The following is a 27,541-nucleotide window of genomic DNA, read 5'->3' as shown; positions in this document are numbered from 1 at the left end:
CTTAATTAATTACATGAGACGAGCTCTAACCAGGTATATTACTTTTTTCTTCCCAAGTGCTCTCATTTTCCTTAATTGTAATTTTAATATCAATGCATATGTATACAGGTATGAGCTAAATTCATTTTTCCCCCCTTATTAGCTTTTTAAATGTTTTCTACTTGTTTTACAATTGATACAAAACAACAAATTATGCAAAATACATTCAACACTACTTTTAATTCATTTGACGAGTTACATCTTTGAACTGAGGATCTACAAAGACACTTTTTGGGAAGGTTATCAAATTAAGATACCAGTTCACTCCCCCTCTTTAGGATTTGACAAGTGGACATAAAGAAACTTTCTGTAAACTGAGTGAGAGTTCACAGCTGAAACTGTGAATTTTATTATCCTGAGAAATCTGCTAAAGCCGTATTGAGGGTGGAACATTAACAGAGTTATTTTGAAAGTGGGTAATGCAAAAAGGGTTTTCATTTTGTCTTTGCTGAAGGTTTTAATAATTAAATTACAGCAGTGACATTCAGCAGCATTTTGAGTTCGAAGGAAGAAAGAAAGATTAGGTAAATGGTCTATAAACTATATATAAACTATATATATATATATATATATATATATATAAGCCCTTGGAAGGAAACAATAACAGTAACTTGCCAAGATGAAAAAGAACCATCTAGGTCAATCTGAATTCCAGACAGAGGCCTTGGGTTCAGAGTTAAAGAGATTCATGTGTCTGTCATTGCTTTTTATTCAGAATTGTGATTCACTCATCAATTGTCCGTAACTTGTTCACAGTTTTGCTGTGTCTGTGTTCAGGCTTAACACAGAATTAATCCAGATCACTAAACTATCTTAACATATACGTCTCTGTTAATTATTTAAATCAGTGCTTTAAGCCACTGGAAGAATATATTTTGAAGTTTAATGATGGTTAAAGGCCTAAAAAAGTAATTTACTCCAAAGTCAAAGCTCAGTTTTGCTTTTATTTTTTCAGTTGTTTTTACAGATGATTTATTATGGAACACAAGATGGGTTTACAACGTCCGATTTGTTTTTGGCAAGGCAGAGAGAGTTTGTTTGAATATGAAGCAGCAATCACATGTTGAAACATGTATATTGAGCTTTTCATCATGCATTAAGCCTGATTTATGACCGACTATTTGAATTGTTTATTCAGCATTTCAATTGACAGACAAAACAATTGTTCAGTGATGAGAAAAACAACAACCAAGAAACAGAATTTAACCTTTTTTTTTCTTACAGTCAGCTTCTGTGATTACACTTTCTTATTAATCATCTGCCTTGCTAATTAATGTAATATATCTTCCATGCTTATTCAGGGAATATTATTAAAATCCTTAAATTGGATCCCCATAAATGTTCCTTCTCTTTAATTTGAATTGCTTCGAAATACGTTTAGATGTAAAACCTATAAAAACAAATCTCCTAAATAAAAGACCATAATAATTCGAACAAGATGAAAGAGAGGAGGAGTGTGACATAAGGTAAGTCATATAATCTAAATTATGTTTCTTGTTTTTTGAGGCTCTGAATAGCAATTAGATGCCTATGACAGAACGGTTGCGATGCTAACAGAGAATAGTAATGAGGCGCTGCTTTGGAGCATGAGAAGGTGTTAGAGCTCTTCACTCTCAAGACCAGTTAAACACATGTAATGTTAAACGAAAATGTGATGACAAGTTGGCAGCTCTGAAGAGGTCCTGTCAGCTAATCTTCTTAATGGCAAAAAAGAAAAACGTACAAAAAATGTGTCAGTCGGAAAGTTATAATCAAGCCCTGAGGAGCTAGTAACTATCTGAAAACATTCCAAGCTAGGAAAGTCCCAGGTTGTCAAATGAGAAATGTCTCCTTCAGATCCTTTGCTACTACACAGGAACGCGTCTAATCCTTTCACTAAAAATAACACACACTGCTCTTCATTTACACTGATTATGAAACACCAAAAAAGCCAACTGAGGTTCCTCAAGACATAGAATACAGTTGCCAGTTTTGGATACATTGTCTGCAAGTGCATGCTGTATTCCACAGAGATGCGTATTTATTGTGTGATCCTCCAAAGGCCATACTTTTGCAACTCGTTTTATTTGTGTCATATTCTAAATCAATATTTTGTTCAGTTCTCATATACTGCTTATCTGTTTTCCTAATTGGTCAATCAGTTTGCCATTTTTCTCAATACTTACGGTGTATAGAATTGGCGGTGTTTATGTTTTAGCAGATTATTTATTGTATGAAGCAAGATAAATTATACAAAAGTTAGGGGGAAACTAGTTCTTAACATTTTCTTTACACTTTCTAGGGGGTGGATTTTATTGTATTTGACAAAAACCTTTTCTGCCTGCAGGGACGTTTTCAAAAATGTAAGAGTTCTAAAATAAAAGTGAGTAACAGACTGAACAAAGTATTAAAATCCTTTAATTTACTCCATCTTCAGAATAGAGGTGAGATGGTGTCCTGGCCTGATAATTGAGAGGTATGTCCTGAAAATTGTTCAGCTACGCAGAAAGCAGTGTCTAATCCAACGATTTTTCAAAAGCGTATTTGTCTAGGCTGGGTGAAATGTTTATCTCAGAAAACATTGACATGCTGATTTAATTGAAAACATATTAATTGAAACCACATTGGTCTTAAAATGTTTCTTTTCCTAAATGGTGCTCTATTTTTTGTTGAGAATCCTGATTAGGGAAACCTTGACACGCTGATAGATGATGTAGTGGCAGTAACAGCCCTTTTCCCTTCCCACTGGATCAAGAACCACAAAATTGTTGATGCTGGCAAAATGACACATATCTAAGGAGTGAAGAGCTGTGAAATTGCTAATATTTGGGCACGATAACAGAAAAGGCAGGGGGCGGTTACTGTCTCCCACCCCTACAGCAAAACCCTGCTCTTAATACCTCTCTGGGTAATGTATATCTAGTATCATGTCTTATAAAAATCGATGTATTTATATCCATGGTTATTAAATGTAATCTTGAATGATTTGCCAAATGTTTGCAGAATGTAAGAGATAAATAAATAAGCAAACAAACAGGGCAAGGCTAAGATACATTGATTCACAGTTTCTGAAAAGGTATTGGCACTACTTTTGATTTTGTTATGGCGTTTCAATATCTATATATTGTTACTTGTATGCGTTAGGCCAAATATGGATTGTGAGACAGATTAAATAGACAGAGGACTCTACAGTAAAGTTAAACAAGAGGCTCTTTTATTCACTAATTAAGCAAATATATAAAAACTGGTTCGGTAGCCAAAAATGTGAATTATTTCTTCAAGAAAAACATCACTGGAAGCTTATGTTGTTGAAAGAAGAATACAAGGACAATTAAAAGAGAAAAGGACTAAAAAATGACTGTAGAATATGATTTCACACATATATACAAATACTATACTAATTTCTACAACTTTCTAATATTGAAAACTACCATATACATGCACAGATGCACCACAAGATGATCATTTATACCAAGCCAAGCTATCAAACACTTTATGCCTACTTTAAACTTTGTACATAGAGCTGAAAACACTCCTTTTGCCTGTGCTTAGGTTAACAATGACAGTACATTGTTAAAGAAAGTTGTTAACTAATGTTTAAATTAATACATGACCTCTTAACATTCTTTTAAATATACAATGTGAAGTAAAAGAAGAAGTACTAGGGGCCTCCAGGCAGCGCTTTTATAGGCATTGATTTACTAGTTTTTGGTTTCTTATTTCATCTCCCCTTGATGACCTCTTTCTCATTAAAAGTTGCTGATTTGCTATTTGTTAATTAGCCTCCCTAACAGCCAATGGTGCCAAATAAAAGACATTAGAGAAAAGAAAGAAAGTAGTTATTGTCTTTTACATGCTTGTCTTCTGAGAGTTGTGGAAATGGCTTTGTGCTGAGATCATTCAGGTCCATAGCCAACTTGTAGAAGTTAATTAGGTACAGAGAGAGTTACACAAGAGGGTGTGATGTCAGAGTGTATTACCTAGAGGAATGCAGCTCACAAATCATTAGTGCTTTTGAGGGTAATGGAAGTAAATTATCGCCCGAGGATAAGAGACGTTTCACAGATTTTAATAAAATCGTCTCACGTTATTGTACAATTGACATCTTTTTTTTTTAAGCCCAGGAGTAATCATTTGCAAGGATTTTGCCAGGACAGCTGAAGTCAATATTTGTGTTATTAAACTAAATGTTAATGCAGATTTGTGTGTGTGTGTGTGTGGACAGTTTGTGGTTTGGATTAAAAATAGTAAGGACAGAAGTTTTAGTGGTCTGTGTCTTACTCTGTGTTCTGTGAATAGAGTTTTCTGTGGCTTGTACTTTTCACAAATCAGAACATCCTGTCACTTCTGGCACTCGTTGCATAGATTGTACTGAATGTACACGTCCTGTCGGGACATTTTGTACAGTTGGAGTTAGCGGATTAAGGGAGCACTGAAATTTTGGGGAAAATCTTATGATGAACCCTTCTTTAAATTATATGTTTAAAAAGCCCTCACAAAATGACTCATCTTCACAATAGCATCACCCACTTCCCTTGTGAAGATTTAATTAATTCCATCATCACACACTTCTATCTAAAAACAAACCACTTGGTTGAAAGCATGTTTTAGACACATGGACACAGTATCCCTGAGCATCTATTATACAATATAGTGGGTGAAAATGTCATTGATACTGTCATCGTCTCATCCTGGAGAGACCAGTTTTGCTCGGAAATTGTGATTAACAGTCCATGAAAAACATCTTCAAAGTCTCTGCCCTCTTGAATCGATAAGAATACTGTCGCTGTGTCTGCAGTCAACCTCGGTACAGCTGAGCATGGGCTAGAATTATGTGCTCAGTACTTTGATGAGTACTCGGACGGAGAACATTAAAGCAAAGCAAAAAAAGAATATGTATTTATGTATCTCTGTCTATCTGTCTGTCAGTCATCAATCTTGAGGGTGAGAGGTATATATAAATATATAACCAATATGAAAAAGGTTAGAGAATAGATCCCTTTTCTGATTACCAGATGGGGTTTGGCTAAGTGACTTTATATTGTACCTTCTAAAAAGCAAACATCACAAACATCACAATCCCAATTTCCCCAAAGGTTTTATTAATAGAACATTTATAGATCTTAAATAACTGAACGGATCTGATTCAAAATCACACAGAGACCAAGTTCTGGTCAGTTCTGAGTTCTGGTAAGTAGGGGTATTTCATATTTCGATATTTCATCCCAGTGCCTACTTTCATACATTTGCATGGTCTCCAAAAAGGTCTTGAATACAATTTTATTATTATAATTATTATTAATAATAGTTGTATTTGAAATCACCAGTTATTTTGTTATTTTTTGTTATTTTGTTATAGGCCTACTGCAAGTTTGGATATAGTTCATTCAACCCTCATAGAAGCATGTTTGCAAGATGTAGACAAAGACAACAGGAAAAAGTCGACAGAAATGTGCACTCAGAGGCAATCAATGTTCCCCCTTTGCAATTCTGTGCAGAATCAGCCCCAAGATCATGTTGGACTAAAACACCTCTCACTTAGAGCACTGCAAGTGGTTGCTGCATGCATGGCAAACCAAGGCAGTCGTTGTTATTTTATTTATAACTTGTTTTCTTTAACCTAATACACCCAAACATGTGTCGCTGAAACCGAGGCAAACCGTGTTGTTGTTCAGCCACCTGTTCAAATCACCAACAGCAGGCTTCCCCTGCAATGCTTTCAGAGTGATACCCATTAAGATAAGAGCATGTCTAACTTCATGAACTTTAGATTAATGTAAAGCATTATTAACAGCTGCTCAATACCATATGAATTCAGGAATATGGTAACCTTATGGTAAATCAGTGACAGAGGTGGCGCTCCTGCTTAATACATTATTTTGTTGATATTAAATCATTGATAAAAATCGTTCTTATTCGCAATGGGAAAACCCAGTCTCTTCCACCTCCGGTCAGCAGGTTGCATCGTTAGCACTAGTCAGATCTGCTTGAAACCAGGGAAATCTAGTCCAATTTAAATAACATTTACTCCATGTGCTGAAGGTGCATTGTTGACCTGTCCATGTATTTACTTATCTACAGGTAAGGGATTGAGAAAATAAAGCAGCATAATAATGAATGCATAAGAAAATTACATTGATTATTCCTTATGTAGATGTTGTCTTTGTTGCCAATTGTCACAGTAGCTATGCTAAATAGAGAGTGGAAACCTGATCATGTATAATTTCTAAGCATGACAAATGCGTTTATAATTGCATAATGAAATTGTGTTTTTGGTGATGTGTTCAACGCAAATATAAATAAATCAGATTTTTCGGCCATTATATTGCAGATTGTGCATTCTTGTATTGCTTTCGTTTTCCCGCGGTAATTGATATTTTTTTATGTTTTCATGTGAGTGAAGCTGTTAAATTAAATCCATTAAATACTTGTTAAAAAAAAAGCACATTAAGTTTGAACGAACAGACAAATGGAAAGTAAGGACACTTTCCAATGAAACGGGGAGCATCATGTCATTCCCCCACCCCTCCACTTTTGAATGGGGAGTCACAATTCCAATCTCTATAGCTTAAAAATAGTTAAAATACTGATTTGAAATGTAATTATTATTATTTATATATTTTAGTGACTAATTAATGTGCGCCAGACAGTGAGTGATACGGTTTCAAATTGAGCTACGGCCACAGAAGGTGGGTAAGATCAGGTAAGAACATCATGTTTTTCCTTTATTATTATTATTATTATTATTATTATTATTATTATTATTATTATTATTATTATCTAATGTCCACAAACAGTTTTAGCCTTCAAGAAGGAGTTAGTTAGGTATGTTAATTCTTTATATATTCGTATTCTTCACTATAATATAAGGCATAATAGGTTGTATGTGCTGTTTAACACTACACTCATAAGAAGTAAAGGTTCTAATAAGGACGTTTTGGGGTTCCCTTAAAGTTTCTTATTAGAACCTTTTACCAAGGTATCTTGCAAACAATGTCCTGTTAAATCAACTGTGATCATGATGAAAAGGGTTCTTAAATGATCTCTCGTGTTTACGATGGACCTCGCGGTTCTTAAACGAACATTTAATGAAAATAAACTCACGAAGAACCCAAAGGTTCTAAATAGAACCCCTAAAGAACCTTCATTTGTAGAGTGTAGATAGATACCTGTTTTGTAGGTACAGCAATTTAAAACCACTTACTCCACATTACAGTGAGATACATCAAGTTTTCCTAAGCCATTTCTGCAAATGTACTTGGCCCAGTTAATATTATTTACAATGCAAACACGTTTATGTTGCCCCAGGTCTTGGCATGCACAGCTTAAGTCAATTAAAGTTTTGATATTGTTTTTAATAAATACGTAATTTATTTTGACATGTTCTGTCTATAGGTATAACTTTATGTAACATTATGTCATTTTACAAAGGGATTGTATTCCCTGGATACTTCTAAACATTATTTAAAACTCCTTGGTCGATGCTCTGGTGCCCCACAGTTTTATTTCAAGCGTCACGTAGTGTGTACACACCCTATCCCCCCACCTCTTTTATTTACTGTTTCTTATGTGCCAGATGACAGCACTTCTGGAAATGATTCATCAGACTAGTACCAGAATTGACAGCCTTTTCCTATCAGATGACATAATGGGCCTGGTTTGTCTCTCCCCGTTCTGGATTGGAAGCAGAATCGGAGGCCTGCAGTTTAAATCTTGAGCATCTCTGCATCCTCATTAACAGATGTACATGCATCGCTCATTCTAGTTTTATTGATGTTATTTACTGCGGTGGTTTATAGGTCTCCTGTGTTATAGCTCTCGCAGTCTGCTTGTGTGCTAAAGCTTCTCTTCATTAATTTATTAACCAAATGTGTCATTTTCCCTCCGGTGCTAAACTGCCCTGCTCTGTTGCCTCCAGTATCAAGACCGTTGTTGTGGTTTAAAACCCTGCTGCGCGGTTGTGGGAAAGGTCATGGGTTCTACATACAATCCCCATCTGAGGAAGAAACACATGATTTTTCAGTTTCCCTGGACTGGAAGCAGTTGACTGGGACTACGACCCATTTAAATGCATCTGCTTTCGGATGTGTCCAATTCGAATCAACAGACTGGCTTCACTGAGCGGTGCAAATGTCACTGACCGGTATTCTCAAGACGGCTTACTGTGTTTAGCTAGTGTGGATGTTTGTTCATTTAATTCAGTTTTTCCCTGCCTTTATAATAATACAAAATGATGGAAAGGGAGTATTTAATTTGAATTCCAAGGTTTTTGTTATTGCAGAAGCAATACGAACACATACACTACTGTTTTTCTTTATTCTACAGGTATATTCCTTGTATGCATTTGAATGGCTGTGTGTCTCCCTTTCTTTGCCTTTTTCTTTTGGTTCATCCAAAAAGTGATTTTCAAAAGAGGCAGGAGGCTTCACACTATGTTGGCACAAGTGGTTGTTTTTCTGCAAACGAACTGTAATGGGCCATGTTATGTGTTTCCAACCTTTGATACAGACTTTTACAGCTTTTTGGCTGTGCTGAATGTATTTTTTTTCTTGAATGGTCTGCTAACAACGAAGCAAATAAGATTATAATTTTTATTATTTAGTCTTTTTCTGAGCAGAACACATGCAGATGTTAGAGGTTGAACTGTGCCATTGTTTCATACAGTTGGAGATCTTGCTTTCCACTCAAAAGTCTGTCATCGATTATCCAAACTTTATTATTCCTTTTTGTAGCACCTTCCTTTATTGACTGGATATGTTTGCTGTTGAATCATTGCATTGCTTGCAGTTCCGTTAATCGCATTTTTGCTTGGTTTTGTATTTTGTCCAAATCTTGTTGGGTTTACTTTGCTGCCAACAGATTCCCAGCTACTCCCTCCTAATTCTGGGTCGACAGAAATTGCACAAGTTGAGTAATGCTTTGAGAATCTATAAGCATGTGTGCAAAAGACGTTTCAATTACTGCTCCTTTCTTGCAAAGATGTTGCTGCTTTTACAAATGATATTATTCTGTATCCACCAGTTGTGAAACCATTTTTAAAGTATGTATTCAATAGTTTTGTATTCATATTTAGTAAAAAGTGCTTTTAGGATGTAATGGAGTTAGAATCATGGATCAAATAAAGAAAATCATATACAAACCACAGTGAACAGGTTTTTCCAGAGTGAGGTCTGTACTACAGCCCTGCTGTATAAATACTCATTAGACAAGATGTGCTTGCCATCATTTGACAAGCTTACCTTTAATAAAACATTACATCCAGCACCATCGTAACTCCCACCCTGATTAGTATGCAGTGAATTCTCTCGCTCTCCTACACTTCAAACTTGTCAGTGTCTTTGGTTCAGGTTATACCCGTAGTCCTCCCAGGATCTGATATTGTGATGCTGAAACATGCCAGCATGACCCTCTGTTCAGTGTGTGTGCTGCTAAGGGACATAGTTATATTTCCCTGACAGTTTTCCTGCTCTTGGCTCGTTCTGAGATAAGAAAAAAGAAAAAAAAAAGCCTCTTGCAAAGCTGATGTTATTTTCATTAGCTGAGTGGACCATGACCCTAATGAGAGGCTTTACATTTACATATTCTCCCCCCCCCCCCTTATCATTAACTTAATAAGAAGAGACTTAAGCCTATACCAATCGAAATTATTCTTGCCGATGACTATCAGAGTTTTATCACGGAAAATTAATTGTGCCCGTACATCAAATTAAAAACATTCACCCTTTGTGGCTTTAAAATGGAAAAGACGGGAGATACCTGTTTTGCTGTGTCAGCCACGAGTTCGTTTTCATTATTATAATTTTTTTTTAATAAGTGAACTTATCTTATTTTTGTATTTCGGTATAATGAATGTGATTTGAGACATTATGGTCTTAGATTTGCTCAGTATTAATAAGTTGTGAAGCTTTAAAGAGAAGTTAACTGTAAGATTAATTTGTTAAGTTTACAATAATGTTGTTGATGGTGAAAACGCTGAAACCCAGTGTTAACTTTAACTGAAGATGTATTGTTTGGGTGTGTGATTTTATTTTATTTCTGCTTATTAAATGTTCAAGCACATAACAGCTTTTGAAATCACTTATTGAGGGCAATTTGTACAGGGCAACATTTGATTTGTTACAGCAACAAATTCTCCCAAAAAATTTTCAGCATGGTGTGTGGCTAATTGGCCACTGCAAACCATCTGCTAATCAGCTTTTTAGTGGCAATTTCTGTCCGAATAGCCAGGTGGTACAGCAAAAATTATAAAATCAAAATCCTCACAAGCAGCAGTAATGAGGAAGGACTCTTAAACTTCCGGTTGTAGAGTCGGACTTGAATATCAAGACAATTTTTGTATAAACCACGGCTTTAGAAATGAAACTCTGATGGGCTTACATACAGAAAGTGTTAATGAGTGATTCTTTCTGTGAACATATTAAACCCCTGCCGCAAAGTTTTTTTTTAGGCAGGAAATTAAACTAATGTGTTGTTTGGCTCCAGCTTGTACAGCAGAATTTTTTTTATTCCGGGGAGAGAATGTGTATATGATAAACAGACTTTGGCCTTCTCTCGTTTGAAGCCAATGGCCTTCACTATTTTATATCCTCCATTTATTTATTTGTTTGCATATTTACTAGCATATCTCCTTTTCTTTCTGTGTCCCTTTCTGCCTCCAATTACAATACACTTCATTCTCACAGTTACCAACACCTTTACCACACTTTACCGCATTGTTATCTGGGTACACCACACATCTACTAAAAACATCTGTGCATATCTTACAGAACAGCTTTCACACACAGTCCTTGTCTATCAGGAAGCATTTTCCTTCATCACGTGATCGACGCAGCTGGGTCAGACTCAAAGGTCTGAGGTGTGATATTTAACTGAACTGTGACATTTGTCTACACAAGCCTAGGGCACCCAGTTGCTCATTTCGAGACGCAGACACTGTGTCATTAATCGCAGAGTAACACAACGTCTCTCTGGAAGGGGTTAAGGATTGCTGGGGCAGCCTGTTAACAAGTGCCACAATCATTCACAACCTTACAGGTACCTGGAATGGAATGGAATGAATCGGAAAAGAAATGCATTAATCAAAGAGCGTAGTTGATGTTCTTTGGGAATATCACAATGGACTGGGAAAGGTATGGCCAGGTCAAATTATTACACAAGCATCGGACAGTTGGCTAGATTGATGGTCACTCGGACTACGGCAGTGTTGAAGAATGGTACGTGACTTTTAAGCGGAGGATCTGAACTTCTCCACATTTTTCCTAATCGACAGATATTCCTCATGAACAGTGAACTGTACATAATGTTTACTGTATGAATTGGCTCTGGCATTTTTCATAAGAGCACGTATGCTTCCTTTTTCACAGCATCTGCTTCCTGTGCCTTTTGAAATTTCTCACTTGCCAAGGAATACCTGTTATATCCTCTGGCCCTTTTCTCCAAGCTTTTGTTGATTGCCTGTACAGTTCCCCTGCGTTGGCATTTCCCGTTGGTGTTTTATATCGTTGAAATGGTGTTAGTTGGCGGTGGTGGGTACCGCAGAAGAGCATCCACACCTGGGAGGGCCTGTAAAACCTCTGGATGTGCACACCTGTTTCCTGTCAGGGCTTTCTCACGGGAGATGGGTAGATCGCACTGGAGGGGCCATACATTCTCTCTTTGCACCAGCGATCGTTACTTGTCAAGCAATACGTTGCTTAGAGAAAATAGTTTTTCTGTCACTTTGATTCAGTGCTGTGGAATTGTGTGTCTCTTCAGATAATGATCCAGAGAAGAGAGCATTTTGCTTTTGTTTGTGCTGCACCTGTTGCCATTTTTCTTAATTAATGCTCTGTGCGTCGCGTAACAACATTATGTGTTTTGCAGACATTTCCTGGAAGGGTTTTTACATTAAACTGGATGTTAATGGATGAAGCTTAATAATCAATATGCTGTTGTAACTGAAAGTATTCACCCCCTTCATTTGACACAATGAAATATATAATTGTTGTATGTATAGTAAAAATCCATACATCTCAGCATAACACACTGGGAACGCAGGGTTAAAAAGACCCTTCCCCCTCTCACTCACTCACTCACTCACACACACACAAGACATTTCTGATTTAAGACAAGTCACACGTGTGCAAGAAAAACCCTGTTTAGTTCACATTGTACAAACACCAATCAATAGAGGAAGTTTGGGGAACTTTTCAAGAATGCAGGAAGGAAGTAAACGTTCACGAGGAAATGAGCCCTGCCAATTTCTTTTATTTTTTCTTCTAACCGGAGACACTATGAAAGGAAACCGTATTGCTCGGTGATTTCAAGGCTTTATGAGGTTTGACCTCCTCTCCTGCGAGAACCATTTCTGTCAACCTGACATAAAAAGTGAACTAAAGAATCTTGTTTGTTTGACTGGGTAAGAGATTGTGTAAAACGTGTTTAGAAAGCCTGTCTTTATTCATTGTTTCCAGGGATTACTAACAAACATTTTTGGTCCCACAACATATCTACAACTGCTTTATTACATCATATTACACATACTGTACAAATACTAATTGAAGTTAACAGAATGAGAAGCAAATGTAAATAACTGAAGTGTGAACCTTATAAATGCTGAACTGGTAGATAAATAGGCAAGCTACAGTTAAAAAACTGATAATTGTGAAGGGAATCCTTATAAGCGATAATAATAAGATTATAAGTTCGACAGAGCAGTACAGTAGTAGTTTCTGTTGCAGACTTTTTTTTTTTTTCCTGCTATAATTCTTAAATAATACATCGACTCCCCAAGACTCCAGCCCTGATAGTGTTTTTTCCAGAGAAAAGCTATTTCTGAGAGGCAGGATTTCTCATCCGCTCTGCTGGGGAATCAGTCAGATATAAGGTCTTACTCAGTCAGTGTGTGGGAAACCGGAGACAGCTAATCTATTGAAGACTTCTGCTTAGGCAAACCCCCATGTATCTATTGCATACTCTAATTTGGTCAATTACGCTATGTTTCTCATATAACTTGTACCGAGGATGCGCTGTGAACGAAAACCAATCTTTTAAGCCTATTAATCTTTATAGATTCAAGATTGGACTGCAATCTTCTATAATTTTGGCCACAGGACTAGCAAGAACCAATTTGTTAAAATACAAACAAACAATATTACTGTAATACTCGTAGTTTCAGTCGAACAAAATGACAGTTTTGTTTTTTTATGGATCCCCTCCTCCCTGAAATAATTATTTGTGTTCTTTCTTTACTGGGGTCAGGGGAGAACCATCACAATTCACTACCTAAAAATGGATACAGAAAATAATTGGAAGCAAAAGGTTATTTGCAAAGAGATTAGGAGGTCCCTCTGCGCATCTTAGAAACTTAATTCCAGTATATATATATATATATATATATATATATATATAATAAATACTGAAAGATAACTTGCATATGAAAGTAACTTAATAGCTGGAACAAACCTATTTTTTAAAGTGAGTTTAATTTATTTTTGAGCATCTTACAGTGTTATTAAATCAAAAGAATAAATTCTAGACATTAACTATAAACCCTGGTAGCAAATCACTTAAAACCCAGCCAGTGCTGTTGCATGTCTACACAGAAACATTTATGCCATCTTTCAAGTCTGTTTCCATTCTTTAGACTCACACAGTATCCTTGGGAAGGAGAGTTGTGAGTGGCAGAAATGGTTTTATAAATGATAATCCTGAACACAATACCAGATTCGATGTGAATAATTTAACTAAGAAAAAAAGTTTCAGATTTTGACATTTCGCCAAAAGCTCTAACCTGGAAGTGCTGAAGCATGACCATCACAAGAGTGCAAAATAAAATTGCATACCCACACTTTAGGAGTGAAGGGGCAATGATGGATGTCTATAGCCTGCTGTGCTTGTGTCAGAGCATGCCTGGAGTCGGGGGAAATATTTGAATCTTATAAAATATTTCTATTAAACTGTGGTCTTCATTTTGTTTTATTTGATAAGATTGAGGACTGTTTTCTTAGGCCCATTATTTCTTCTGCCAGAGGAAATATACAGTGTGTGTGAATAGGATTTGTTGTTTGATGGTTTTAGTGTTGTTTAATGACTGTCTTCCCTGTTATATTTGAATGCAATCCACTGCAAATTCCCCTTATATTCACCTCCCCATATTATGACCGCAAGTCTGACATTCATATGCAAAGCATTCCAGATAAACAACTACATACTTAAAAAAACAAAAAATAAAGGCTTGTTTCATGTGCTTCGCCAATCAGATGCACTCATATTGTGATAATGCGTATTTACACAGCCCAAAGAAATGTGGGAACAACTGCTAGATGCCTGCTGTTCATTGATGTACTGAATGCATGCACAATACATTCTGGATAGGAAAACAATGAATCCATCTTTAGTACCAGTAGAAATTGGTGTTAATTAAATAAAGTTTAGTATATTCGTGGAGACTAGTGCAGTCCTTGAAAATATACACCACGAACAACTTGTTTTCATGTCTTTTAATACAGTGCTATGTAGCTTGATGTAAGTTTAATGAATGCCTGAAAACTGATGGCCTCTGTGGTTCCTTTAGGTAATGCCTAGAACCAACTTGTCTGAAACTTATCTTCAGAAATAGAACGATCCTATCTGTGGGGCTGACTTCCGTTCCTGACTCTGGGGCCATTGTGTCTGACAGTGAGTGATGCCCAGTTGGCACTGAGGTAGGTGAGAAAGTCTTGGGCTCTCTTCCTGCCCCCGTCCCATTGTGAAGGCCTGGCAGAGCCAAGCACAACAACCCGAACAACCACCCTCACTACTTCTCTTTCCCCTCTCATATCTCATATCTCAGTCTGTGAATTGAAAACCGTAATGGAAACTTTATTCATATCTTTCAAAGTAACTCGCCAAGCTTTTTTTTTTTTCCACCTCCTTTCCCATCTAAACATTTCTTCCAGTGCATCCAGCAAGAGACTAGCAGCTTTGGTAATTGGGGGAAGCAAACAAAACATCTTGTGACTAGATCAGATGACTTGCTGCTTGCTTGGACATACTTTGTTAGGCCTCATGTTGCCATTTCTTGTCTCTCAGTATGTTTCTGTTCTCTTCTTTGAAACTCAGTCTTGTACAATATTGACCTCTGAAAGGTTTACAGAGGACTCTCTCTCTCTCTCATACATATATAATTTCTCTTGGACTCTGAAACCTGGACTCCAAATGCCATAATTAAACAGAAATGCAGCATGGAAAGATGTATGCTTGGAATAACAAGACGAGATGCAAAATCAGAAATATGGATACAAGAATAAACAAAGGATTGCCAAATCATTGGAAGAGTAAAGCTGTCAAAATGGCAATGGGCCGGACACATTGCACGAAGAATGGATCAAAGATGCTCTAATAAAGCTAGCGAATGGATCCCAACAGATCAACAAAGATTAATGCGGAAGAGCACATAAATGGTGGGAGGATAAAATCGGAAGCTTTGCTGTCTATACTTTTTCCTTTATCGTGTTTAATTTAACATCTCAAGCCATGTCACGTGAGGCACCCTGGCAGGGTTGTAAATCAGCATTTTTTTGTCTTCAGGCAGCTGTGCAGTGGAAGAAGAATTATAATGTATTTTGTGAGAAGGAATTTAGCAAATTTAAATATGCCCAGTTCCTACTTTCCTCTTTTAAAAACAACTCTCAAATGTATTCCTTTCTCCCATCCCATCCCAGTTTATTAAGCTAGCAGCAGGAGAGAGTAGTGAAAAGCCATTCTTAGATGTGAAAAACTAAGCAGGGTTTCCTGCAGCTATAAAAAAACAAAGTTCCACAAATTTGTTGCACATAAAAACTGCAATATCTTGGTTGGATAAGTGTCCACCCCTTTGTAATAGCAATCCTAAATAACTCAGGTGTCCCCTTAAAGTCACACACCAAGTTAAGTGGCTTCCACCTGTGTTAAATTGTAGTGATTCACAGGATTTCAGGATAAATTCAGCAGTTCCTGTAGGGTCCCTCTGGTGGGTCATTAGTGGTGCCATTAGTGGTAATCTTGTCATATCTTGTCATATTTAAGTATGGTTGTCCTTCCAATCTCTGAACGTGTTATCGATATTCATTGTAGATACTCCCAGGCAAAATGATTCCCAAAAATATTTGTTTACATACTATTACCTAGCAACTCAAATGGCAAAAAAGAAGGAAACAAGTGATTCTGCTGTGGCAATCTCTTTTCTACGCAGCAGCTGTGCATTCTCTTCTAAAATCACAATGGGAAGAAACAATGTTGCCGAAACATTACCTTGTTGGCTATGCTGCAATTTGAATGGGATGCTCAAGGCTTCAAATATACAATCTGATAGACAAACACAACAAAACTGACCTTTACACTCAAGCATGGCATGTGGAGAAAGGGCCAATGCGGGATAAAATACCTGCTCGTTTTTCCCTAATTGATGTACCGATTATGTCACTGCGAAGATCTATCTAAGTCAAAGCTTTCGGCGCCATGTTAGCGCTGTTGTCTGGAAAGATAATGTGGGTATTGGAACTAATTTTCCATTTTGCTTTCGAGAGCTGCGAGATAACTTTTCGGGTCTATTTCACATGATAGGGCAGTGGAAGCTGTAACACTGTTAGGCAATGGTTATTTAATATTTCCATACTTGCATCCATATTTCGGAACTAGTAATTGCATTGAGTTTTTGTTGTTGTTTTGGTTTGTTTTTTGAAGTTCGATTAAAAAGTGCTTAGAAGTATGAAATTGTCGAGCAATATTTCTGTAAGAACTTAAATTGTCCAACTTTGTCATTAGCTGATTGTGAGAGCTCAACGGCGACGCACATTTCTCTAAGCGTCGCCCAGGTTGGGGTGGGTTAAATTGGCAGGGCTTCTCTCGGCAATTGCCGATTCCAAATATACCGGGGAGAGAAACGCAAAAATAATTGGCGATTCTGAATGTATTGCAAGAAAAATAGTTAAACCACTTCAGGAAGATCGTGCGACTTGAAATTATATTGTGCCCCTCATGCAGTTAAGGGTCTTTATTTAGTAGAGCTCCACTTAACCCACCAAAACATATCCTGTATTGGTGTGGCCTCTGTGGTGATATAGACCAGGGGTTTGTGTTTGCATGCCAAAGGCTTAATATATATATATTTTACAATATTTCTGGACTTTATTTGGATTAGTCAAGTTGCTTTGGTGAAGGGAACTGACTTCTTGTCTGGCTATATCACTAAAAAGCAGGAGAGTTGGTATCTCCTTCCACCCATTTTTGTCTGCAGGTCACTGATAAATAGACACTCCCTTCTGCTACAGGTTACAAGCCATCTACAGCATTGGGCATTTCTGTGCTGTATTAGTGGTAGGGAAAAAAAGCCAGTGTCTCATTTTGCCTACAAATCATGAGTTTCCTCATCTTCTGCTTTGGAGCAAAGGCTGTTGGAAAAATGTGAGGCCTAAGGCATAAAGATGATTATCCTTTTCCATTTCATTTGGTTTATTGCGGATCCGGTTTTGGGATGACCTACGTGCTACATGTTACAATTATGGTAGCTTGAACCTTTGCTCACAACACGGAAAGTTTTTTTTATCTGATATGGGAAGTGGAACTTGGTTAGGTGTTATCCCTACACGGTGGAAAAATCCAGTCTGCCCACGACATTTGTTCATAAACCGAGAATTCTAAAATAATCCTACAATGCTTAGATACTGCCATTTGATGACACTAAGATTCCTCATAATCTTAGTGGTATAATATCACTTTCAAACAACATGCCATTCTGTTTTGTTTAAAAGTAAAGGGCAATTTAATCCTTAGTATGTGGTTTACGACATGCAGAATGAATGGGTGAATTAGAATGAGCAGACTAACCTGTTTGTCAGGCCGATCAAACCATCAAACCAATATGAATATAATTATTCCAAACTTCATGCTCTAAGAACAAAGGACACTTTCTTAAAATCTAAGAGGAGCTAAAGCAGGTAATCATTTTAAAATAAATAGATCTCATTGTAAAGTAAATACTGGTACAATATAGATGCAGAACAGGGGTGTGTTTTTTTTGTTGCTGACAGATGGTGGGATATCTACACATACTTTAAGAAAGCATAAGAATATCTATTAATGGCATATCTGTAAATAAAATATCCTGTCACTATGAATTACAGTGATTTGTATAGTTGGTTTTTGCAACTTTTTTTAAAATCTTAGGCTTTAGAACACTACTACTCTACGACATATTTACTACTGTCTCTCTTTCCACCACCAGTACATAAATCTTACACAGAGTCACAGACAAAAATTAAAACAAAAACCAGCCCCTTTCCAGCTGAGGAAAAAAAGCACATTGCAGATGATCTTGAACAGTGCTCTGCTCAGAGTAAAAATAGCATGGGGCAATGTCACGCGTTGAGAGTTCTTGGTAGCTGACAATCTGAATGCCAGGAAGTGAAAGCCAAAATAATAATAATACCTGAACTCTGTTCTGCTTGGATTTTAATTCTCTTATTCTCACAGCTTTCTCCAAAGCCACACCAGAGTAAGCTCTTAAGAATGGCATTATTGTTATGCTGGACCATTATGGAATTTACATGACTAAGTAATTACAACAAGGTTTTTGTTTTTTAAATTAGTAGGCCACAGGAAGACAAACAAACAGAAAAAGCGTATATTTTTCCCCTCTATGAAGATTTATATATATTTGGATTAGGTTGTTTGTACTGTGAAAATGCTTTTGTGAATCTCCTTTTCAATCAAATCCCTTTTGACATTCAGACCTTCATCTCAGTGTCTCATTATGTTCAATGCAGGAGTTGCTGGACACAGAACACACACCCAGCATGGTGTTTTCTAATCTGCATTGGCACCGCTAATCTCACTGTTCCCGAAAGAACAAATGATTTTGCAGGAAGTTGAGTTTTTGAGCCACACTGTTCTTTCCAACCAGTACCTGTTTATAGAGCCAGATCAACATTGTTGTTTACGTTAAATATAGAAAGGACATGAACTGAGAGGCGGACAGATTGCGGTAAACAGTTATATTCATTTTAAAAAGTGCAGACACATGTTTGAATGTCTGTTTATGTCTGAGATGTACATTGTGCTTGTGTTTTGCTTCCTGACCCCTGTCACGTAAAATCAAACCACATCCAAATGAACAGATTCAGTGTACTTACAGTTACATGATAAATTATTGATTGACACCATGGAAATTGCAAGAGAATTTGGAAGAACTATCACGTCGCAAGAAGATAAAATGATCTCTCAAGAAATAAGAGAACTTAAGAGAAAAACTGTCAAGACCTCCAATCATATGTTAATTAAATGGAGCTGTGCAAAACCATATTGAAACATATTACTGAAGCAGCAACCTAATTAACGAAACCACTGAAAATAATGGGAACCTCAGAAATGCAAAACAAGGCCTCGGAATTGGAAAGAATCAAATCAGAAAAATGATGGCACAATGATCAAAAACAGATGCAATTATCAGCACAGTGGAAGAATTCTACAAAAACCTATATGGTAGTGATGATGGCAGTGAAGTTGAAGAGAAGGTCTCACTGAACACAAGTGAAATTCCAGATGCGATTAGACTCCAGAAGAAGTAGACTGTGCCATTAAGAAGATGAAACATGGAAAAGCACCTGGAGATGATGGAATCACAGTGAAGATCCTAAACAAAGCTGGAGAAGACATAGAGAAGATTCTGGCAAAACATTTCACAAAGTGTCTCAGAAATAATGAAATACCAGATAAATGGAACGAGGCAACTGTCATTCTCCTTCTCTGGAAAGGAGATAAAGAAGATCTGAAGAACTATACGCCCATTAGTCTACTTCCCATCTTATACAATCTTTGTTCAATCTATGAAAATTGAAGTAGATCGAAGAAGAAGTCAAAAGTTACGTGTACCTTGGAAAACAATCAGTGCAGATGGACATATGGAAGAAATCAAAAGCAGAGTAAAAATGGCATGGAGTACATGTGGAAGAAATGGCACACTGTAGAAAGGAAACCTGGTCACTTAATGCAAAAATTATACAGAAACTGCGGACGACACAAAGGAGAATGGAAAGCTGTATGCTTGGAATATGGAGAAGAGATTAGCCTGACACACTGCAAGAAGAACAGATCAAAGATGGACAAAGGAAGCTATTGAATGGATACCACAAAATACCTAGAAGACGACCACATACTGAGATGTGCATGTATTTTCCATAAAGACTTGTATACATGCATTTTCAAAATCGGTTAATTCTAAAACTGTATCTGTATGCCTTACATACTTCTACCATCACTATATTGTCCCACCACAGTGTGCATGTCTTACGTTTTTGTAGTGATGAGGGAATGCATTAATTATGTACCACTTGCAAAACACGGTGATTATACTATATAATTTATTTACCTGTACTTCCATGTGATTTTGCATTGAGGAACCACCTACCCTTCAGGTATAATGAGTCAATGGTATAACTATGTAATTACACAATTAACATTAAAAACAAATTACCTGCGTTGCACATCAGGGAAACATATGCAGCCGAGCAAGGAATTAATTTATGCTTGCTTAATCATGTGTTTTCATCTAAACAGCAGGTATGCACTATACCGATGGGAAACCCAGAACCCAGTTTATGAAAATTATATTCAGGATTTTATTAAGATAACTTTTTTTTTTTTTGCTACTTTGATAAATGAGATTCAGCATTCCAGGAACTTCTGCATAAATGTTTCATTGCTCCCTTTCCAATTTGTTTTACTCCGCCAAAACAACACAAAATGTTCATCTCGCAAGTTCTCTTTTGACAGTTATATTTTTGGGGAGGGAGTGCACTAAAACTATGCATTTTCTACAGCAATTGTACTTTTCACCATATGAAGAATACTAAAAACAACAAAAACTTTTAAAGTTTAGCACTGTTTGCATATACTTTACACTCAAGTTATAAGCAAGGTTTCCCACATCATTGGGGGCTGGGAAGTGTTAAATCTACACATAGGAGCTATTTTTTAAACAACACTAACAACAATACCGTAAATATATGCTCTTTCACCAGTGGAGTCCTGTGGATATTAGACGTTTGATATCTGTACTTGTTAAAACCCCAGCAATTGAATGACTAACATTTGCAAATGCACGGAGACGCTGTGTTTCTATAGCTTATCCTCTAAGCCTTCACCCTAACGGCAGTGAGGTTCAGCTGCCAGAAATGACAATAGAGACACTTACAGCTGTCAAGGGGGTGGTTGCTTTCCTTCTGCAGCACTTCATAAGGTGACATTCTCACTATCAGTGGGGTTGCCTGCTATCACACTCCTGGCATGCACTGTTTATGACTCGCGATGGAAATCTTGGCATTTGCATAAACCACGACCCAAACCTTTCTCTTTTTATAACCGATATATACAGAGTTTGTGCTCTGCTCATAAAAAAACATACTTATAAATCTAAAAAAGCGTATTTTACTTAGTGTTGTTTGATCTTGAGGGTTCAGTTTTTTGACGGATAATTGTGGGTTGGCTTATTTCAGAAAACAGGATGCACTTTCTTGCTCCTGCATTGTTTTTCCAGCTGTCTGAAACGGAAGTATCCCTGGTCTGTGCAAACATATATCAAACTCCTTTTCGAACATCCAAAAGTGTATAATTCGTTATATTTATTTCTGTCTGTATTTATTTATCTTGGATGACTTTCTATTCAGAAAACGGGATTTAAATTAGCGCTTTGTTGTTGACTTCTCTTTTATCAATGCTAAATTCTGGAATGTCTAAAATGTAATAGTTTAATGAACAAGGTATGTATGCATGTTATGGGAAACTATAATCCCCAGTTACTCTACATGAGAAATAAGGTTTCAGTTTTCAGATCTATTGAAATAATATTACTAGAGTGTAGTCTGCACCCTTTCATAAAACAAATTTGAGCAGAGTAGACGAATTCTGTAATCGATCCATTAGATTTCACATCCTATTGATTAAACATCGCCAAAAACAATTAAGCACTGTGTGATATCTTCAGGAGATTTAAATAAGAGGGTGGCATCGCATCTTTTCCAAGCTGTCTTTTTAATATCATTTCTTTTATTTATTTATGAGTGCTGAAAAACAAAACGAGGAGAAAAAACTCCATTTAGAGTAATTTAAAGGCCTTTTAAACATATTGCCAAAGTGAATCATAACTGGAGCTGAAAAGGAGACTTTCAGTATGCCTGTGATTCATGATCACATCAAACCAGGAGTGCAATTTTACTCCTGTGCTCCTGTAATATTTCACTAAAAGTCGGAAAGTGGCAGATGGAAAAAACCTATAGCTAGTGATGCTCTCACCCTGCAAAATAGAGTATAACATAAATAAATAAATAAATAAATAAATAAATAAAAAACAGCTGATATTAACCGCTAGCTGTGCCATGTGTTAGGCCATTCCCCGGGGGCTTAACCATGTAACAGCTTTGTTTTTGCACCCCCTGCCTCAGTACTTCAGGAAATGATGGTATCAAACAAACAGCAGCTTGCAAACGCCAATCCCGACCCACTGAGAGAACACAGTACAGTGAGAAGAGAGAGAGATGGCCAACTAGACATTGTACTCACCGGGGCCAGTACTGGGAGCTTGTGTAGTGTCGGTAGTGCTACTATTGCCGTCCATGGTGAGCTGCTGGGCTGGTGGGGTGAAGATTGAGAAGGACAGGTGGGCCGGGAATGGGGGTTGTGCCGGGAGACCCTGAAGGGAGAAACTCTGGGCGAGGACGCTAGGCTCTGGTTTCAAATCTCTGCAAGTGGAAAGAGGAAGCAGTGCGTGTGTGTCATTCTCTTCCTCTTGCTTGCTCTGGGAAACGCACACAAGCGTGCACAGACTTCACTCGCTTCAGGAGTTCAAATGAAAATAGGTGTGGTTAACTGAACAAACTAATGAATACAATTAAAGCTGCTGTGTCACAATCGAAAAGGCTATCGTTTCGAAGATTCCTCCAGCAGGTTTCAGTTCATTATGTTTCAAAGTTTGAGGTTTTGCATTTCACAGTGTTGGTTTTCTGTTTAAACATTCCCTTTATTAGAGAGAGAGATAAAAATCAACAACCAAAACTGCATAATACTACCAATAGCAATAATAAATAGCCCTACAATTTAAATAATGGTTGATTTAGAGATTGCTTAAAGTTCTGTCTGAGTTATTTCACCCTTGACAGCCCAAGTTCATCTTAAATAACTCATGAACAGTTAGCATGGTTTTGAAATATGCTTGCAAATCAAAGAGGTCTTAATTGAAGTTACACAAGAGGGTTACTGTCTTGTGCTTACACTGAACATGTATTGAATAGTCAGTAACTTTTTGTGTGTGTGTGCATGTGTGTGTGTGTGAATTTTACACAGTTAAACCAAGCAACCTGCGGTAAATTACTCCCAAAGGCTTCCTAATTCTGAAACAAATATATATACATATATATAGCTGCTTAATTGGTCTTTTATGTTGTTTTTTAAATGTTTTTGCTTGTTTTAATATCTAAATTAGTGAATTGGACTGTTCACTGTCTGAAGTGGGGGCCTTAGGACAATGTAAAGAAGATTGACAAAAATCCCCCACCAGCATTGTGGTGAAATTCTGACCTTGTTATCTCCCTAGAGTTTTATCAGCTACGTGAAAGTGTCCCACCCATGACATTTCTGCTTTCTCAGCCCCTGGAGAAGAACGGCCGTATTTAATGCAAGTCAATAAGCTTCAGAGAGATAAGGGATACTCAGTTCACCGACTTGTCTCCATCAATGTTTTTTTTTTTTTTCATAAAGTGTTGATTCACATGCCTTCGTTCTAATTTTGATATGTATTCTGAACCCCATCCGAGGTGATTTTTGCTTCCCAGAACATGCATTTCATCCCGAGTCTATCTCCCTCAGGTGCTGAAGAACAACATTTTGACACCTGTTGTATATTGGAGAATGACCGCCATAGACAGGTTTCAAGGCATATGCCTGGCATTTACAATTCCTTCAAATACACACTGTATTTTTGGGTTCTGCTTTGACATTTCTGTATGTTTGTCAGAAAAAAAATCTTACTCTTATTTATTTATTTCTCCTTTAACTGACTTTGGCACTAAGACTTGTCACTGTGTCTTTGACGCAACCCCTGAAATGCTAGCATATCCAGAAGCTCCTAAACTTTGGTAGTTACTGTAAAGCTTTGTGGAATGACAGGAGTCAGTCACACACAAAAGACGCATGATGGCTAGACATTTTATTTTGTGAGTTTTGGCATGTGTTTGAGAATTGATATGCAGACAGTTTGGGTACATGCAAGTGATGCAATTCCTATTTAAATCTACACCTCTGGGCACTCACAGGGGAGAGAGAGCATCTCATGAATCAATATTTTTTTCAGAAGTCCGCTGTGTACTTAATGAGAGAATACAATCTAATTTCATTGTTTTTGCAAACTTGCTTTACTTTTAAGTAATTGTTTCCACAATGCAATTTAGTAACAAGTAGCTCATATTCTTGCTTATATTTAGCCGGAATGCTGCCTGCCTTGGAAAATGAAATGCATTAATAAAAGCATGTCACAAGACGTTACTCAAATGCTGTGAGAATCCATTTTAACATAAAAGTCCCTGGAGGTAGAATGAGTCGAGTAGTTTATTTGCATTAATGCTTTCCATACAGATAACATCCTCTGGAAGTGCTGGGAAGAAACAAAAAAAAAGCATACTCACCAAGTTTTCCAGAGCTAAGCAATACTTTCCTTCTACTTTAGAGCTTCTTGGTCCACGTTGGAAAGTGATAAATGCAGATTAAATGTCCTGCAAATAGCACTTTACTAAGTAAATACATTAAAGTGTCTTTTCTCTTGCTGAGGGCTGTGCTCTGTGTTTTTAGTATGGGTGGTGCCATATCTTTTCTGCTTATCCCCTTGCTAATTATTTGTTCCGTTTGGCCAATAGCTTGGTGGGTCCCTCCCCTCCCATGCAAATCATCCACAGCTGCTGTCAGGGAGATCCAGAGAGAGATGGAGAAGAGGAGGAGGAGGAGGGGGGGTAGCTGGTCTAGCGTTTCAGCCACAAGTTTGCTTTGGAAGACCACTACCCGGTCACACGAAATGTCAAGGAGCTGTTTGTACAGGGCAGGGGTCTGATACGAATGCCCACTGCGAAGACAAACAACACTCCCAGGCCTCTCTGATAGTGAAAGACGAGTCTGGGATGATTTTCCAGTCTCTCCACCTTCTGGTTCGGTTACAATGTCCTGCAGGCTAATAACTACAATTGATGGTGAAATAGGAGTGATATAAAGGAAAAGGGGAAGTCAGTAATTCTGTTATCATAATTAACCTGGTGCAGGGTATGAGTTATAGACATTTGAGTACATTTTCCCCAACTTTCCACAATTTGAGCTCACGCTTTTCCTGAATCACTTTGAAGAGACAGCTATTTATTAGGAGTGAGATTGTAAAACAAACACATTATTCATCTCCGATCTTACTTTTATCTGTCTCTTTACATGTCTAATCCACTGTTCTGTCTGACGTTTAATGCATTTACACACTTATTCAGTTCGATTGCTTTAACAAGGCATCTCCAGGGATCGGTATTGTTTCATCGAACAGGTGATCTGTACTGACGCTGTTACAACAGTACTGGGTCCCTAGATTAGCTACACATAGACCGTTTGACAAAGTTAGGTTTGTGTTGGAGTTTCAGATCATGGGCTTAAATGAGCGTCTGTATTGTGGCATCATTGTTATGTAATCCAATAATGGGAGGAGTTATAAAAATCACAAATTAGCTTTCCCACTCTCTCCAACGAGATGTTAGATCCATAATTTCATATAAGTACTATTAAAGACACTTCTGTTTCTGAGTCGTACAGTAAAATACATATGTTTAGTTAGCTTCTCAACAGTATTTACAGTTGGCAGTCTTTTTGTATTTATGTATATTTACATTTGTTAAATCAGTAATTACTTAATCCTGTTTGCATGCTAGCCATTTTATCTGTTAACATTGATTTAAAAACTCACTTATGTTACATTAGTTTAGGTCATTGACTAGAATTGCCTATTATATTTCAAGGATCAATTTAGTGTTGCGAGGTTACATATAGTTCAGGTGGAGAAAGAAAGAAGGTTACACTGGGACCATAGGAATAGCGATTAGTGTTGTAACTCAAAGACATCAGTACACTAACTGAATTCAGCTAGCCAAATTGCCTTAATAGAGCCTCAAAACAGTACATTTTACCCCAATACCAGTGCATTTATGAACAAGATTTAGTTCTTACCAAACATATTCACAATATTTAATGGAGAATATTTCAATCTCCAATCTGTGCCTAAAATATCCTTGTATTCTTTACAGCCCATCCCTCATTTTTAACGAAGGCAGCAGGAGCAACAGATGCATCACGTCCTCTGGGAAAATAACTGATCCCCCTCTCATGCGTCCCAGAGGGGCCTTCACTTTTCTTGATAAAGATTCACCTTTTGTGCACCGACCAGCTGCTATACCACCTTGAGGCTAAGCTGTCAGCTCGGCGTGGCCTGGAGGGGGCGCAGCAGTCTTATCATTCATTATTCTTGGGCCTTTGAGTATCTTCTCAAGTCCCTGTCATCCCCAGTATGAAACCAGGAGGACTAAGCATTGACCTGTACGAGCCACATGCTTGGCAGAGGATTTCCCTCCTTTTTTCCTGCTCTGTCCAGAAAACATGTTATCAGTTATCATTTGTATAATTAGCATAATTAGCATTTTAGCACCATTACTGGAATAGGTACAGTTTTGCCTCTTTAAGATATATTTACCAAAATATGAAACATAATTAATGCATGCATAGAGTTATAAGTGATTGCAAAACCCTTGATCGTGCTGGTTGCTGGTGACTCTAAACAGAGCCTTTTTTTATTTTTTATAAATATATATATATTTTTTACACAATTAGCCTGACCAGTAAATATCTTCCTCTATCTGCTGGCCTGGACTCACACTGCACTCAGAAGCCATCTTGATCCTCTGCTAATGGCTCCTTAAATGGTTAGTTCACTCTGTGATGATTGCCAGCCATCAAAAACATAAAAACAGCGGTTTAATGGAGCAGATACAAGCTTGTGCTCTTAATTCAGCCCTCCATGTACCAGACAGACAGGTTTGTAGCTTCTGTACTCTGCGCTCCTGAACATAACTGATCTAATTTATACAAATGTTCCTTTGATTCAAACATCATAGTTTTATCATACTGACTATTGAGAATTCTACTTTTATTACCCACAGTCAATTTGATTTGAATTACTTATTACCAAGGTATATATGCATACAGTTTAACGTTATCCATTGACAGGACAGACCTTATCGAGCATTTGCTCTTTTTATGTGTTGATTGTTTCATTGTTTGTTTATTACACTTCGAAGAAACCTCAAAATACATCTCCTGCAGATCTAGAAAAAAACGTGACGAAATACCATAGCAGACCAGAAACTAGGAGACACAATCTCTTTGGGGTGTTAGTCACGATTTCTGTTCTGCATTACTTATTTCTAATGCATTTCTGCAAGATCTATATTACTCCGCTACA

General features: G+C 37.2%; 1 protein-coding gene across 1 annotated transcript in view; it reads right to left on the bottom strand.

Annotated features, from left to right (window-relative positions):
- The window catches only part of LOC136711175 (glycophorin-C), a 31,993-nt gene extending 7,141 nt beyond the window's left edge, over positions 1 to 24,852 (bottom strand). The window contains exons 1-2 of the mRNA XM_066687234.1: positions 24,690 to 24,852; positions 22,573 to 22,751 (exon numbers count right to left, since the gene is read on the bottom strand). Coding sequence (XP_066543331.1) covers positions 22,573 to 22,627 — 55 coding nt within the window. The 5' untranslated portion in view covers positions 22,628 to 22,751; positions 24,690 to 24,852. The remainder of the gene's footprint in view (positions 1 to 22,572; positions 22,752 to 24,689) is intronic.
- Between the last annotated feature and the right edge of the window lie 2,689 nt (positions 24,853 to 27,541).

Source organism: Amia ocellicauda, chromosome 16 (genome assembly GCF_036373705.1).
Source record: "Amia ocellicauda isolate fAmiCal2 chromosome 16, fAmiCal2.hap1, whole genome shotgun sequence".
Lineage (NCBI taxonomy): Eukaryota > Metazoa > Chordata > Actinopteri > Amiiformes > Amiidae > Amia > Amia ocellicauda.
Note: the sequence above shows the minus strand (reverse complement) of the source record. Positions and strands in the feature narration are given on the sequence as shown.